This window comes from Carassius carassius, chromosome 16, assembly GCF_963082965.1.
Source record: "Carassius carassius chromosome 16, fCarCar2.1, whole genome shotgun sequence".
Lineage (NCBI taxonomy): Eukaryota > Metazoa > Chordata > Actinopteri > Cypriniformes > Cyprinidae > Carassius > Carassius carassius.
Genome location: NC_081770.1, coordinates 521,870 through 535,965, shown reverse-complemented (window position 1 = coordinate 535,965; position 14,096 = coordinate 521,870). Strand labels below are relative to the sequence as shown.

General features: G+C 37.3%; 1 protein-coding gene across 1 annotated transcript; it reads left to right on the top strand.

Annotated features, from left to right (window-relative positions):
* Positions 1-1,080: 1,080 nt before the first annotated feature.
* On the top strand, positions 1,081-13,452 carry LOC132159273 (ribonuclease inhibitor-like). Its single transcript, XM_059568806.1, has 6 exons — positions 1,081-1,101; positions 1,725-1,789; positions 1,926-2,096; positions 4,080-4,253; positions 7,277-7,447; positions 13,287-13,452. Exons 1-6 carry the CDS (start codon positions 1,081-1,083, stop codon positions 13,450-13,452), a joined length of 768 nt encoding a protein of 255 aa, XP_059424789.1.
* Positions 13,453-14,096: the final 644 nt, after the last annotated feature.

Below are 14,096 nucleotides of genomic sequence, written 5' to 3'. Positions count from 1 at the left end.
AGTCTCGCTTTTTAAAATTGTAGTTAGTGGTAAAGTACTGCATAGATTTGACAAGTATCTTGTCTGATGTAGGCTATTTTCTTTTAGATCCGCGTAAATGCCTAAGTTACCTATTTTTTTCTTTTGTTTTAACTTTTCACCCGACGTGACAAACGCCTACTTTCTTGGTTTAGAACATTGCTTTACGTTCGCTTCTTTTTTTTTGTTTGAGTCGAGCTAACGTTACCGGAGACGTCATAACACTTTGCTGTGAGATCTTTTTTTTTCTTTTGTTTAACTCTTGTCAGTAAAATTTTAGTTAGTGGTAAAGTACAGCATAGTTTTGACAAGTATCTTGTGCTGGTGTTTTAAAGACGGGGTCTGGTGTATTTTATTTTAGATCCACGTAATGTCTACCATCTTTTTTCTTTTGTTTTAACTTTTCACCCGACGTGACAAACGCCTACTTTTCTGGTTTGTATCGCTGCTTTACATTCGTTTCTTTTTTTCAGTTTGAGGTAAGGTACAAATGCTAAAACTCTATTACCTAGTTTTCTTTATTTTCTAACTGGTAACAAAACACCATTTTTAAATTGTAATGCTACAAGCTCTCACATCTTTTTCACGTATTGCTTAACGAAAACATATCTGATAGTTTTGACTCGTTTGGTTGTATCAGATAAATAACCAGTAACCTAGTTTTATTTCATTTGTAACAACTTTAACAACGTTTTTACACTTTTCCAACTACGAAAACGATCATTACATTGTTTTCATTGCTGCTATGTGTTTATAATCTGTTTCTTGAAATACACTGTTTATTTAAAACCTTAATAAAATCTTCCCTTACACCATTTTCATGATTTCGCCCCTTTTCATAGTTTTAAAAAAAAAAGCACATAGCTTCCCACAACTTCTCCCCCCCTCCGAAATTCCTCCTTGGTTCATAAGTTCAAATTGAGGTCACTGGAGGGTGTACAGGGAGGGGAGGGGGGTATACAAACAGGTGTCCAGAACAGATGGCTTTTATGACCCTCATCAATCAAATTTTTGGAGACAAGGTGCCCTGGATCCTCTCTTTCAGGGGTGGGGGAGTGCAGTATGGGGGGTGTCCGAAAACCAGTCAGTATCTGGTGTGACCACCATTTGCCTCACACAGTGCTACACATCTCATTCTGATAACTTTCTGCAATCCCGTCATCTTTATTTTACTAACTTACTGCATGCAGAAGGTGACCCAGCTGACCTCATCAGAAAAAAAACTCAACACTATATGCAGTTCAACTTCTTAAACTACTGCTTTAAAGAAGATATACTCTTGCATAACCTCAATGCATAAAATATTAACCTCCACATCTCAACCTCAAGAAACTCATCAAGATTGAGCAGCACTTTTAAATATATAACTCATTGCCATTAATGATATAAGCCTATTATTAATTTACATATCTTATTAAGTTTTATTCAAGCATGCTAGTTTGTTTTATGTATACAATTTGAATCAATACAATTCTAATATACAGTATATGCAGTGTATTTTCTGTTAATCTAAAAATAATTTGTATAAATTTATTTTTTTTGTATTTAACAAATGTATGTCATGTATCGAACCTTGTGATTTGATTTATTTCTCTTTTAGGCTAAATGATTGTAGCTTAACTGACAAAAGCTGTCCAGCTCTGGCTGCAGTTCTTGGATCAGATACCAATCTGAAAGAGCTGAACATGAACAATAATAATCTGCAGGATTTAGGAGTGAAGCTGCTCTGCACTGGACTTAAGGATATAAATTGCAAACTAGAGATACTGAGGTAAGTTTTGTGACAATCATTAGTGTTTTGTATCTAGAATCTAGAGCTAGAATGGCAATACTACAAAAAGAAAATGTCAGCTAAAACATACTGGTAAATATTCAGATTATAACTGAAGTGTTTTCTCTTTATGCAGTCTGAAGAACAACTGTATCACAGAAGGAGGTTGTCATGTTCTGGCTGCAGCTCTAAATTCAAACCCTTCAAATCTGACAGAGCTGGATCTGAGCAGGAATCAAATAGGAGACTCTGGAGTGACAGAAATCTCCAGTCTGCTGAGAAATTCACAGACACTACAGATACTCAGGTCTGAATTTGGTTAATCTAAACATGAATCAATGTAAAGCTCCAGCTGGTCTGTAAAATGGTGCTGTGTCACAAGGAATGGGTCAGTAATGTGAAATTGGTGTGCTGGTGTAGATACATTTATAAAATATTGACAAACAGATGGATTTTTGGAAGTGATGGGAAATGTTAATATCTTAGAGGTTTAATGTTTTTATGCATGTATTTATTTATTCATTAATTAATTCATTTGTTCATTAGTTTGGTCTTTCTAAAGACTTTCAGACTGCAGTATCACAGAAGAAGGTTATAATACAGTTGCAATCAATATAATTCAGTCAATATAATTCAACCCACTTGACCTGCAAGACATTTTGCTGTGGAGAACATAATTTTATGAAAACAATTTAACAAAGGTATCAGTAAAGTGTTAAAGAAAGTTTGTTAATACTCTTTTGAGTGATTCTGAGAATGGAACATTGATTTTGAAATTCAACCAGATATTTTCAATAGGCATTAAATCTGGAGTCTGAACAGGTCACTCAAGAACATTCTATGACTGATCCCTAAACCATGCAGAAGTAGATTTGGATGATGTACTTTGGGATGACTGTCCTGCTGGAAAGTCCATTGATCATCAGCTTCAGTCTTTGCACCAAAGGCATCACAATTCTTGTCAAAATGGCCTGATACTTCAAATTATCCATGATGTCCTTCATACAGTCATGGTTTCCACTTCCTGCTGCAGTAAAGCAACCCCATAACAGGACTGTTTGACGATGGAGATGTTGTTCTTCTGCTTATGAGATTTGACTTTTTTTTGCAGTAGACACATCCCTGATCCATGGGTCCAAAACGTTTCAGTTTGATCAAATCACTCCATAAAACATTCTTCCAGAGCTCCACAGGTCTACACAAATGAATTTTAGCAAGTTCAAGTCAGTCTTTTGTTCTTCTTGATCAAGAGTGGTGTTCATCAAGATGTCTCAACATGAAGGCCATACTTGTCTAGTGTTCTTCTTACACACTGCATTGAAATGGTTTTCCTTCTTTCATCGGGTCATCTTGCAAGTCTTTGGCTGTACATTGCAGGTTTTTCTCAGTTGCTCCGATTAAACATTTTATGATGTTGTGGATTTTCTTCAACACCCTAAAAAGGTTGTATGGTACAACACTCTTTAAGCTAAGGAATATGGCTGAGAGTTTTTAATGTCTTGGAAATCTTCTTACAGCCTTTACAGACTTCCTAAAGTAAGACAGTTATTTATTCTCTATAACTTCTCTATAGCGTTGTGTGATCTCTGTTGACTTTGCCATTTTTGCTACTCAACTTCAGCACATGCATGGGTTAACTCTGTGTATGTGTAACAACTCAAGCTAATTCTGTTTTTAATAGAGTTTCTAAAGACTTAATTGTGTTTTTATTCCCCACCATGCAAATAAGAGATAAGAGATACTCCACTCCAAAATGAAAATTTACCCCCGTGTCGTTCCAAACCCGTTAAAGCTTTGTTCGTCTTTGGAACACAATTTAAGATATTTTGAATGAAAAGTCTGGAGGCTTTAGACTGCCAAGTAAAACGTGTGACATAGATCTGTTATTAAAATCTTATAACTCCAAAATAATACATTATATAAGATTATATATTGACATTATGACTTTTAATATATGACTTTTAAAGTCAGTGAACTGTTATAGATGCAATTTAAGTTTATCCTGGATCTTCAGAAAAGCTTGTATTTCTAAAGTACTGCAGTCTCTGAGGGGTTGAGTAATTTTGATTGCAACTGTAGGTTATAATTGTGGAAAATTAAAACTGCAAAAATTAAAAATCGCATTTGTTGTAGTTTGAGTTCACCAGTATAGAACTTTAACCAGCTTTACTGTGAAAAGAGTCCATTCAGGTCAAAAATCCTTTAGTGCATCTTTTTATTTTCTTCATTCCAGAACATGTGCTTGTGTGACAATCTGTGTTATAATGAAGAATAACATGTTTTCTAATAGACTTTCAGACTGCAGTATCAGTGAAGAAGGTTATAAAGCTCTGTCTTCAGCTCTGAGATCAAACCCTTCACACCTGATAGAGCTGGATCTCACAGGAAATGATCCTGGAGAATCAGGAGTGAAGCAGCTCAGTGATTTACTACAGGATCCAAACTGTCAACTCAAGACACTGAGGTGAGACCTGATGAAATGATGAAAAATAAATGATACGCATGTGAATTCTATAATTTGACTAATTTAGTAAGGTATACAATTTGTTACATCAAAAATTTTCAAAATGATCAAACATTGAAGATGAGATGCTGCAGCTGCTGTTGTTTTTATGATAAATGTCAGCACAGTTTAGTTGTGTTAAAAGTTACAGCTTAATCAGACATTTTGGGTCACTAGATGTGCTGGTGTTCAGTAGTTTGGTGACTCAATTAACATTTATGATTGTGTTATTGTGGACATTTCTCATGAAAAACATATTCAGTGTGATTTATTATCCTGATTGTTTAAATGTTACTGAATGCACTGTACATTAATCTCCATCAAGCTCAGATTCACAACAATGTCGATCACTGATCTAGAATAGAGAACTGGATTGATCATGACGTCATGAATGTGAAGCCACTGCACCGCCATGTTGGTAATCCCTAGTGTGTGTAAACATTCTTTCGAAATAATAGGAAATTGTATGATTTTAATGAAAAAACATCACATAACAAGTCAGCGTTTTTAAATCTGAAGTATCCCTGTACATTCTTACAATGCAAACACTCAAGGGAATTTCCCCTACTTATTAAAAAGCTACATTCATTACAGTAGTGAACATCATGAACACTCTCTCTTTCATTCTGAAATCTGAAGAAAGATTTATGCTTCGTATACAAGTATCTTTATTCTCCTTGAACAGTTATTCATTGTTTATATAATTCTGTTGTAGTGTTTTTATTCATACAGTAGGTGCTTACTGCAAATGTTTCAATAATGATTTCGTTAACAGCATTCATTTTGAAGCAGGTAATGATTTAAGTGGTGGTTAAATTATTATTAATTTAGCATACAACATTTTACATGGAAACAGTAGCTAATGCTAGTAAACATATGCGTGATCTTGGAGAGTCTGAAATAGATGTTACTGTTGTTAGATCAGGACATTAAAATTATACACATCATAATTTATTCAGAGAAATAACTGAATACAGACATCAAGTCAAGTCACCTTTATTTTTATAGCGCTTTAAACAAAATACATTGCGTCAAAGCAACTGAACAACATTAATTAGGAAAACAGTGTCAATAATGCAAAAAAAAAACATTACAGACATGAAGCTTTATTTCAGGATGGTAAATTAAGCTTTTCATTTCGGTATAGAGCAATTTTAGAGGGGTCATATAATGCCCATTTCCCACAAGTTGATATGATTCTTTAGAGCCTTAATGAAAAGTCTGTAACATAGTTTAAGATTTCTCAATGTTAGTGTAAAAAACACCTTTTTTACCCTGTCAAAAACAGCTCTTTTCAAAACAGGCTGGTTTGTTGGACTCTCCTTTAATGCTAATGAGCTCTGCTGACTCCGCCCCTTTCTTATGATCTGCTCTCCAAGAGACTGTTTACATTAGCCACATTCATAGTGAAACTTGCTAATTAGCACATTATTAGGAAAGGCGATTTTCAATGATTCATTTAAATACATTATACTCACTGCTGGAGGCTGGATCATGAAGGATTCGCGCGAACATAAACACAATTAGATCAAGGGTGCATTTCTTTAATTTCTCCAACCATAAGTTAATCCTCTGCGATTTCAGTTGCTCAGATGTCGGGAGTAAACGACTACTGCTATGTTCATTATAATATCCAACAACAAATCACCTCAATCACTAAGGAGTCATGCTCGTCTGCATCTCAGGCTGATGACGGCTCACTCAGGGCGGGTCTGAGGTAAGACAAGTCCAGTCATTGCTGAAACGCTGCTGTCAATCAAACAATCATGGGAGGGGCCTCCAACCGTGTGACATCACACGGTCAGAGTGCTCGATTTGAGAAAGAGGAAAACATTTAAAGAGATTACAGAAAAACCACTTGGTGGATTTTTACCATTATAGGGTGGTTGTGTACACACAATGGCAACACACATTTCAGTTCAAACAACTTGTAAGAGTGCATGTAGCATTATATGACCCCTTTAACATAAGCTATTGCATTATTCATTGTATATTCAAATCAGTTTCTGATACTAATAGGTTCATATTTAATAATTCCTGAATAATTACGTACATAAAGAAATAGGCTATATTTCGTGTTGGATCAGTTACCTGTGTCGTCAGTGCGCAGCAGATAAACCCACCTAAACAGTTTAAACATATCCTTATCTTGCCCAAAAAGACCAAAAACACTCCAGATAACATGAAGTAAAAATGAATTTATATACATGCATCATAAAAAATAGTCCAGTTTGACTGATTTGCTTCAAATCGGGTGATTTAAGGTCAGTGGTTTGCATGTGACTCAATGGTGCTCTCTGCTGGTAGGGAATAGTAAGACGGCTGATCAAACACTTCTGTGGCTTCACTGCCTTTTGGCAGTTTTGAATGTGATGAGTGATCCAGTCATATATAGATCAGTGCTGTAGATCTACTACAGCAGATCTATCACAGGACAGAAACATGTGATGTGTGTCAGGAGAGGATCGGTGATAACACACACACACACACACACACGTCTGAACCTGCAGTTCCTCTCATAATGAGAAGAATTACTGTTGCATCAACACAGACATCAGTTAAATAAAACTATCCAGAGATGGTCTGAACCCAGATCATGTTCCTGTTAGTGGATCAGCAATCCAGTGTTTGGTGAATTCTGCTACATAATAATAGGAAGAGCCGGCATCAAAAGATCAACTAAATATATCACTATGAATGATTAACTGTCACAAGCTAGTTATCTCTTATAACTTTCCTCATCTCCTGCTTAAAAGCCAGAAAGATCTGCAGATGCTTGAGAATCATGATCTAGTGAGCTTCTGCCCCAGAGTTTATTTTAAAGAATTTACTTTTGACTTTCTTAAAAACATTTGTGTATTTAAATTTTGAACTGTTTAAACTTGAAATACAGATTTTTGTTACAAACAATGTTTGATGATCTTTAAATGTTTTGTGATGCAATGCACATTGAATTGATTCCAGCTTCATCTTCTCTTCTGCAGGTTTTTGGGTCCTGCTGCAGATGAAGGCTGTCAGTATGTGACTGGAATTGTGGGTAAAAACCTGTTACTCCTGAGAGAGCTGGATCTGAGTGGACGTAAACTAGGAGACACAGGAGTGAATCAGATCTCTGCTCTACTGCAGGATAAACACTGTACACTCAACACACTGAAGTGAGTATCTTACATCATTTCACATGTTACATGACTAGTAATGTTACAGTCGTCTATTTTAATTCTCATTTGAGTCCGACCCCACGTTATAAAGCTTGGAAGAGCCAGGACATTTTTAATATAACTCTGATTATATTTGTCTGAAAGACGAAATTCATATACATGTAGGATGTCTTGAGGGTGAGTAAATCATGGAGTGATTTTCATTTTTGGGTGAAGTGCACAGGGGTTGGAGAAAATAATGTGAACACATTAGAAATAGCCAGTATTTTATTAATATGTTTAAAATTGTTTGCCTTTAATACAGCTTAGAATAGATTCAGACAACTTTTGAATAGACTTCAGTAAAATTCTGTCTCTAGCTTCTGCTGTGACTGCTGAATGTGTTCATGTTTACTGACTACAAACTGAGGATTGAAGACTAATTTTTAAAAAAAAGTATATGTGTGTATGTGTATGCATGTTTCTATATTTAAATGTAATTTCATAAAGGCAGGGTCAGTCTGGTTTCTGTCACTTCTAGGTCTTCCTCTGGGACAATGGCCAGGGTTTTTTGGTCAACTGGGTCTCTGAGTTTAGGTTAGAGGAGGTTATGATTGAAGGTGACTTGTAAAGTTGTTTGGTCTAAACATTTGAAAGTTCTGCTAATACAGCAGGTCAAATACACAACCCAATATCCAATCATTTCAGTTAATAATACCAAAAATACACAAACATCCAGTGGGACAGAACTGTTTTCATTGTGTTTATTAATGGGACACAACAGAATAGTTCTGTGCTGCTGTATCAGAACATATTCATAGTGTTTATTGATGCTTCATATCATCTCTCTGTCATCAAACACCAGATTAATGAATGTGTAACACAACTGAACAGAACCGGTCCAGACTGGGCTTTATTCTGTGCAGGCATTGCTTCTTCAGTCTGACCTGTTTCAGAGAAATATTACTGTACTTCACATCTACACACACAGACAAACCTACAGTTTTATTTAGATGTGCAAAGTTGAATCTGTGAAGTAAAGCTGATCAAGTCACTGGACAGAGCAGAGCGAATGCATTTACGTTGTAGTGATGTGCAGACCAGAATCAATTTAAAAACAAAATAAAAAAATTGTGATGAAACGATGGGATATTGTTTGCAATAGCAAACAATTATCAGCTGGTCATCAGAAACTCATGAATTCCTGACCTGCAGTGTTGTTTTATGTTGAAGTGGTTTCACTCAGACATGCATCACGATAAGAACAAAATATGATCACAAAATCTTGTACTTGTTGACTGTAATTTACAATCTTAAAATATCTTGAATTACATTTTCATTTCTGAACAGAATTGTCTTTTTTTGTTACATTTAAAATCAATTGTAACATTTTAATGTTATTTTTTAGATGCTTCTGTAGTTGATCCTGTATCTTAATTACATTATAAATCACTAACCTCTTTTTTTTTTTTTTTTTCTTGGTCTGACTAAAGATTCTCTAGACTTGAAATGTAACTAATATCCTCAATATCCTATTTTTTTATGGCTGTGTAATTATTTTTTTTTCAGGTTTCAGCAACATTTTATTTATTGCACTGTATGGTGTTTACTCATGATTAATTTAATTCACAGATGAACATAACGTGTCTGATTCATTGTGTTTTCTCTTTCTGTCTTCAGTCTGTGGAGATGCAGTATTACAGAGAAACAGTGTCTCATCCTGACTTCAGCTCTGAAATCAAACCCATCACACCTGAGAGAACTGAACCTGAGCGGGAATAAACTACTAGGAGACTCTGGAGTGAAACACCTCAGTGATCTACTGATGAACACACAATTCAAGCTGGAGAAACTAGAGTTAGTATCATTATACTCTACAGCAGTTACAGTCAGATTAAAGATTACTGTTTACTTTCAGAAAAAGAGAAGGATGTGACGTGTGGCCAAATATAGTGTTCTATACTCTGAACATGTGCTCTGCAATTAACACACACACACACACACACACAGTGAACACACACACACACACACACACACACACACAAACACACACCGTGAACACACACAAACACAAACACACACACACACACAAACACACACACACACACACCGTGAACACACACGCACACCATGAACACACACACACACACACCGTGAACACACACACACACACACACACACACACACACCGTGAACACACACACACACACATACACACACACACACCGTGAACACACACACACACCGTAAACACGCACACCATGAACACACATACAAAGACACACACACACCGTGAACACACACACACACACACCATGAACACACACACACACACACACACACCGTGAACACACACACACACACACAGTGAACACACACACACACACCGTGAACACACACACACACACCATGAACACACACACACACACACCGTGAACACACACACACACACACACACACACACCGTGAACACACACACACACACACCGTGAACACACACACACACACACACAGTGAACACACACACCGTGAACACACACACACACCGTGAACACACACACACACACAGTGAACACACACACACACACACACCGTGAACACACACACACCATGAACACACACACACACACCATGAACACACACACACACACACACACCGTGAACACACACACACACACACACACACACCCCATGAACACACACACACACACCGTGAACACACACACACACACAAACACACACACACACACACCGTGAACACACACACACCGTGAACACACACACACACACACTCCGTGAACACACACACCATGAACACACACACACACACACACCGTGAACACACACACACACACACACACACACACCGTGAACACACACACACACACCGTGAACACACACACACACACACACACACAGCATGAACACACACACACACACACCGTGAACACACAAACACACACCGTGAACACACACACACACACACACACTCTGTGAACACACTCAGTTTTAATATTATTTTTAAGTAGTTCTGTGGTTGATTCTGTATCTTAATCTACTTTAATATTTTTTCTTCTGTATTTCTTTATGGTTATATAATAAGGTTTTTGGCAATGTTTTATTAATTATTGCAGTGTATGGTGTTAACACATGATGAATTACTCACACATGAACATAACGCGTCTGATTCATTGTGTTTTCTCTTTCTGTCTTCAGTCTGTGTGGATGCAGTATTACAGAGAAACAGTGTCTCATCCTGACTTCAGCTCTGAAATCAAACCCATCACACCTGAGAGAACTGAACCTGAGCAGGAATAAACTACTAGGAGACTCTGGAGTGAAACACCTCAGTGATCTACTGATGAACACACAATTCAAGCTGGAGAAACTAGAGTTAGTATCATTATACTCTACAGCAGTTACAGTCAGATTAAAGATCACTGTTTACTTTCAGGAAAAGAGAAAGATGTGACGTGTGGCCAAATATAGTGTCCCATACTCTGAACTTCTGCATTTAACACACACACACACACACACACACACAGTGAACACACACACACCGTGAACACACACACCGTGAACACACACACACACAAACACACACACACACACCGTGAACACACACACACACACCGTGAACACACACACACACACACCATGAACACACACACACACACCGTGAACATACACACACACCGTGAACACACACACACACACCGTGAACACACACACACACCGTGAACACACACACACCATGAACACACACAAACACACACACACAAACCGTGAACACACACACACACACCGTGAACACACACACACACACACACAAACACACCGTGAACACACACACACCATGAACACACACACACACCATGAACACACACACACACACACCGTGAACACACACACACACACACCGTGAACACACACACACACACAAACCGTGAACACACACACACACACACACACACCATGAAAACACACACACACACACACACACACACCGTGAACACACACACACACACCGTGAACACACACACACCATGAACACACACACACACACAAACCGTGAACACACACACACACACCGTGAACATACACACACACACACACACACCGTGAACACACACACACCATGAACACACACACACACACACACACACACACACACACCGTGAACACACACACACACACACACCGTGAACACACACACACCATGAACACACACACACACACACACACTGTGAACACACTCAGTTTTAATATTATTTTTAAGTAGTTCTGTGGTTGATTCTGTATCTTAATCTACTTTAATCTTTTTTCTTCTGTATTTCTTTATGGTCATATAATGAGGGTTTTGGCAATGTTTTATTAATTATTGCAGTGTATGGTGTTAACACATGATGAATTACTCACACATGAACATAACGTGTCTGATTCATTGTGTTTTCTCTTTCTGTCTTCAGTCTGTGTGGATGCAGTATTACAGAGAAACAGTGTCTCATCCTGACTTCAGCTCTGAAATCAAACCCATCACACCTGAGAGAACTGAACCTGAGCAGGAATGAACTACTAGGAGACTCTGGAGTGAAACACCTCAGTGATCTACTGATGAACACACAATTCAAGCTGGAGAAACTAGAGTTAGTATCATTATACTCTACAGCAGTTACAGTCAGATTAAAGATTACTGTTTACTTTCAGGAAAAGAGAAGGATGTGACGTGTGGCCAAATATAGTGTTCTATACTCTGAACATGTGCTCTGCATTTAACACACACACACACACACACACACCATGAACACACACACACACACACACACACACCGTGAACACACACACACACACACACCGTGAACACACACACACACACACACACACCGTGAACACACACACACACACACACACTCTGTGAACACACTCAGTTTTAATATTATTTTTAAGTAGTTCTGTGGTTGATTCTGTATCTTAATCTACTTTAATCTTTTTTCTTCTGTATTTCTTTATGGTCATATAATAAGGTTTTTGGCAATGTTTTATTAATTATTGCAGTGTATGGTGTTAACACATGATGAATTACTCACACATGAACATAACGTGTCTGATTCATTGTGTTTTCTCTTTCTGTCTTCAGTCTGTGTGGATGCAGTATTACAGAGAAACAGTGTCTCATCCTGACTTCAGCTCTGAAATCAAACCCATCACACCTGAGAGAACTGAACCTGAGCTGGAATCAAATAAAAAACCCAGGACTGAATCACTTATGTGACGTACTGAAGGATTCACGCTGTAAACTGGAGAGATTGAGGTCAGTAACATTCACAGACAAGAATCAAAATGATGAAAATCACTTTGTTTAACTCTTATGTGCTGTTCAAGATCTTTTGAGACCCCAAATGATGTTTGCTGAAATAAAAGAAATGTTTCCTTTATCTAAATGACATGAGACTTTGAACGGTTGTCAACACTTGGTAGATCTACCAATAGAAAATTAAATTGGATTGAGATCTGGTTGTGTGTTAGTGTGAAAAAAGTCACTCTCTGGAGACCCACATTGAAATGAATGAGGAAATGATCAGAATCAATACTTTTTCTTCTTAATTTATCAAATAAAATCAATAAATCCACCACAATTCAGATCACAATATACACAAAAATGAAGTGGCAACCCTTCCACACGCTCACAATGCAGAACGATTACGCTCACATACCCCCCCCAAAAAACAACCTAGACATTAATCACTCGCATACACCCCCCCCCCCCCCACCAATTTATATTATATTTGTGAAAGATTCTTCATCTTAATGATTTGTTTGTAAGATGATCTCTCTTCCTCTGTTTGTCTCTTTCTAGACTTCATGTCTGTGACATTACAGATGTTTCTTCTTTAACTCAGTCTTTGACAAACACAAAAGCTCTGCAGTTTCTAAAAGAGCTTGATCTGAGTGATAATGAGATTGGAGACTCAAACCAGAAGCTCATTGATGTGCTACGAGACTCAAACTGTGAACTGATGTGAGTAAACTTCACTTTGTGATATTAAAGAGATTAATTTACCTCTGATATATGAACAAATATATACTTTCAAATATTAGTGAAAAGAGTTGATCAAATGATCATCAAGCTTTATTTCAAAGGGTTTGTGTCAGAATGAAATGTAAAGTTGATAAAAATGTTGAACACGAAGAAAAGCAGACTGTCACAGCTTTCTACAGCAACAGCTGCTTTATTAATGAGATCAGTAATAGTGAATCATTAGAGTTTGAAATAGATTTGTTCAGATTGTAGGAAAACGCTGGTAAAATCAGAGCAGATTCAGCTTCAGCTCACAGTCGTCCAGCATCACATGATCAATGTCTCTGTCTCTTGTGTGTTTTTACTTTGACAAGCAACACGTCACATTACTTTACACTTACTTTCTGTAAGAGATAATGTCCCTCCAGCCGCTTGTTATCACAGAATAAACCCGACAGGGTGATCAGGACTTGTGTCCTCCTGAAGAGACTTATTCTGTGATAACATCCGGCTGCATCTGCATTATCACACTTATTATATGCTTTCTTGACACACAAGTGAAGAATTAGACACAATTTAGATTCAGCTAAACACTTCTGCTCAGTTAGCAACAACTTGAACAACAAGACACACTTTGAACAATGTCTC

Excerpts from the sequence above, each read along its gene's own strand:
- LOC132159273 (XM_059568806.1), top strand. The coding sequence starts at position 1,081 with ATGGGGGGTGTCCGAAAACCA. Across the intron at positions 1,790-1,925 it reads TGCAAACTAGAGATACTGAG|TCTGAAGAACAACTGTATCA; the intron begins GTAAGTTTTGTG and ends CTCTTTATGCAG. Across the intron at positions 4,254-7,276 it reads TGTCAACTCAAGACACTGAG|GTTTTTGGGTCCTGCTGCAG; the intron begins GTGAGACCTGAT and ends TCTCTTCTGCAG.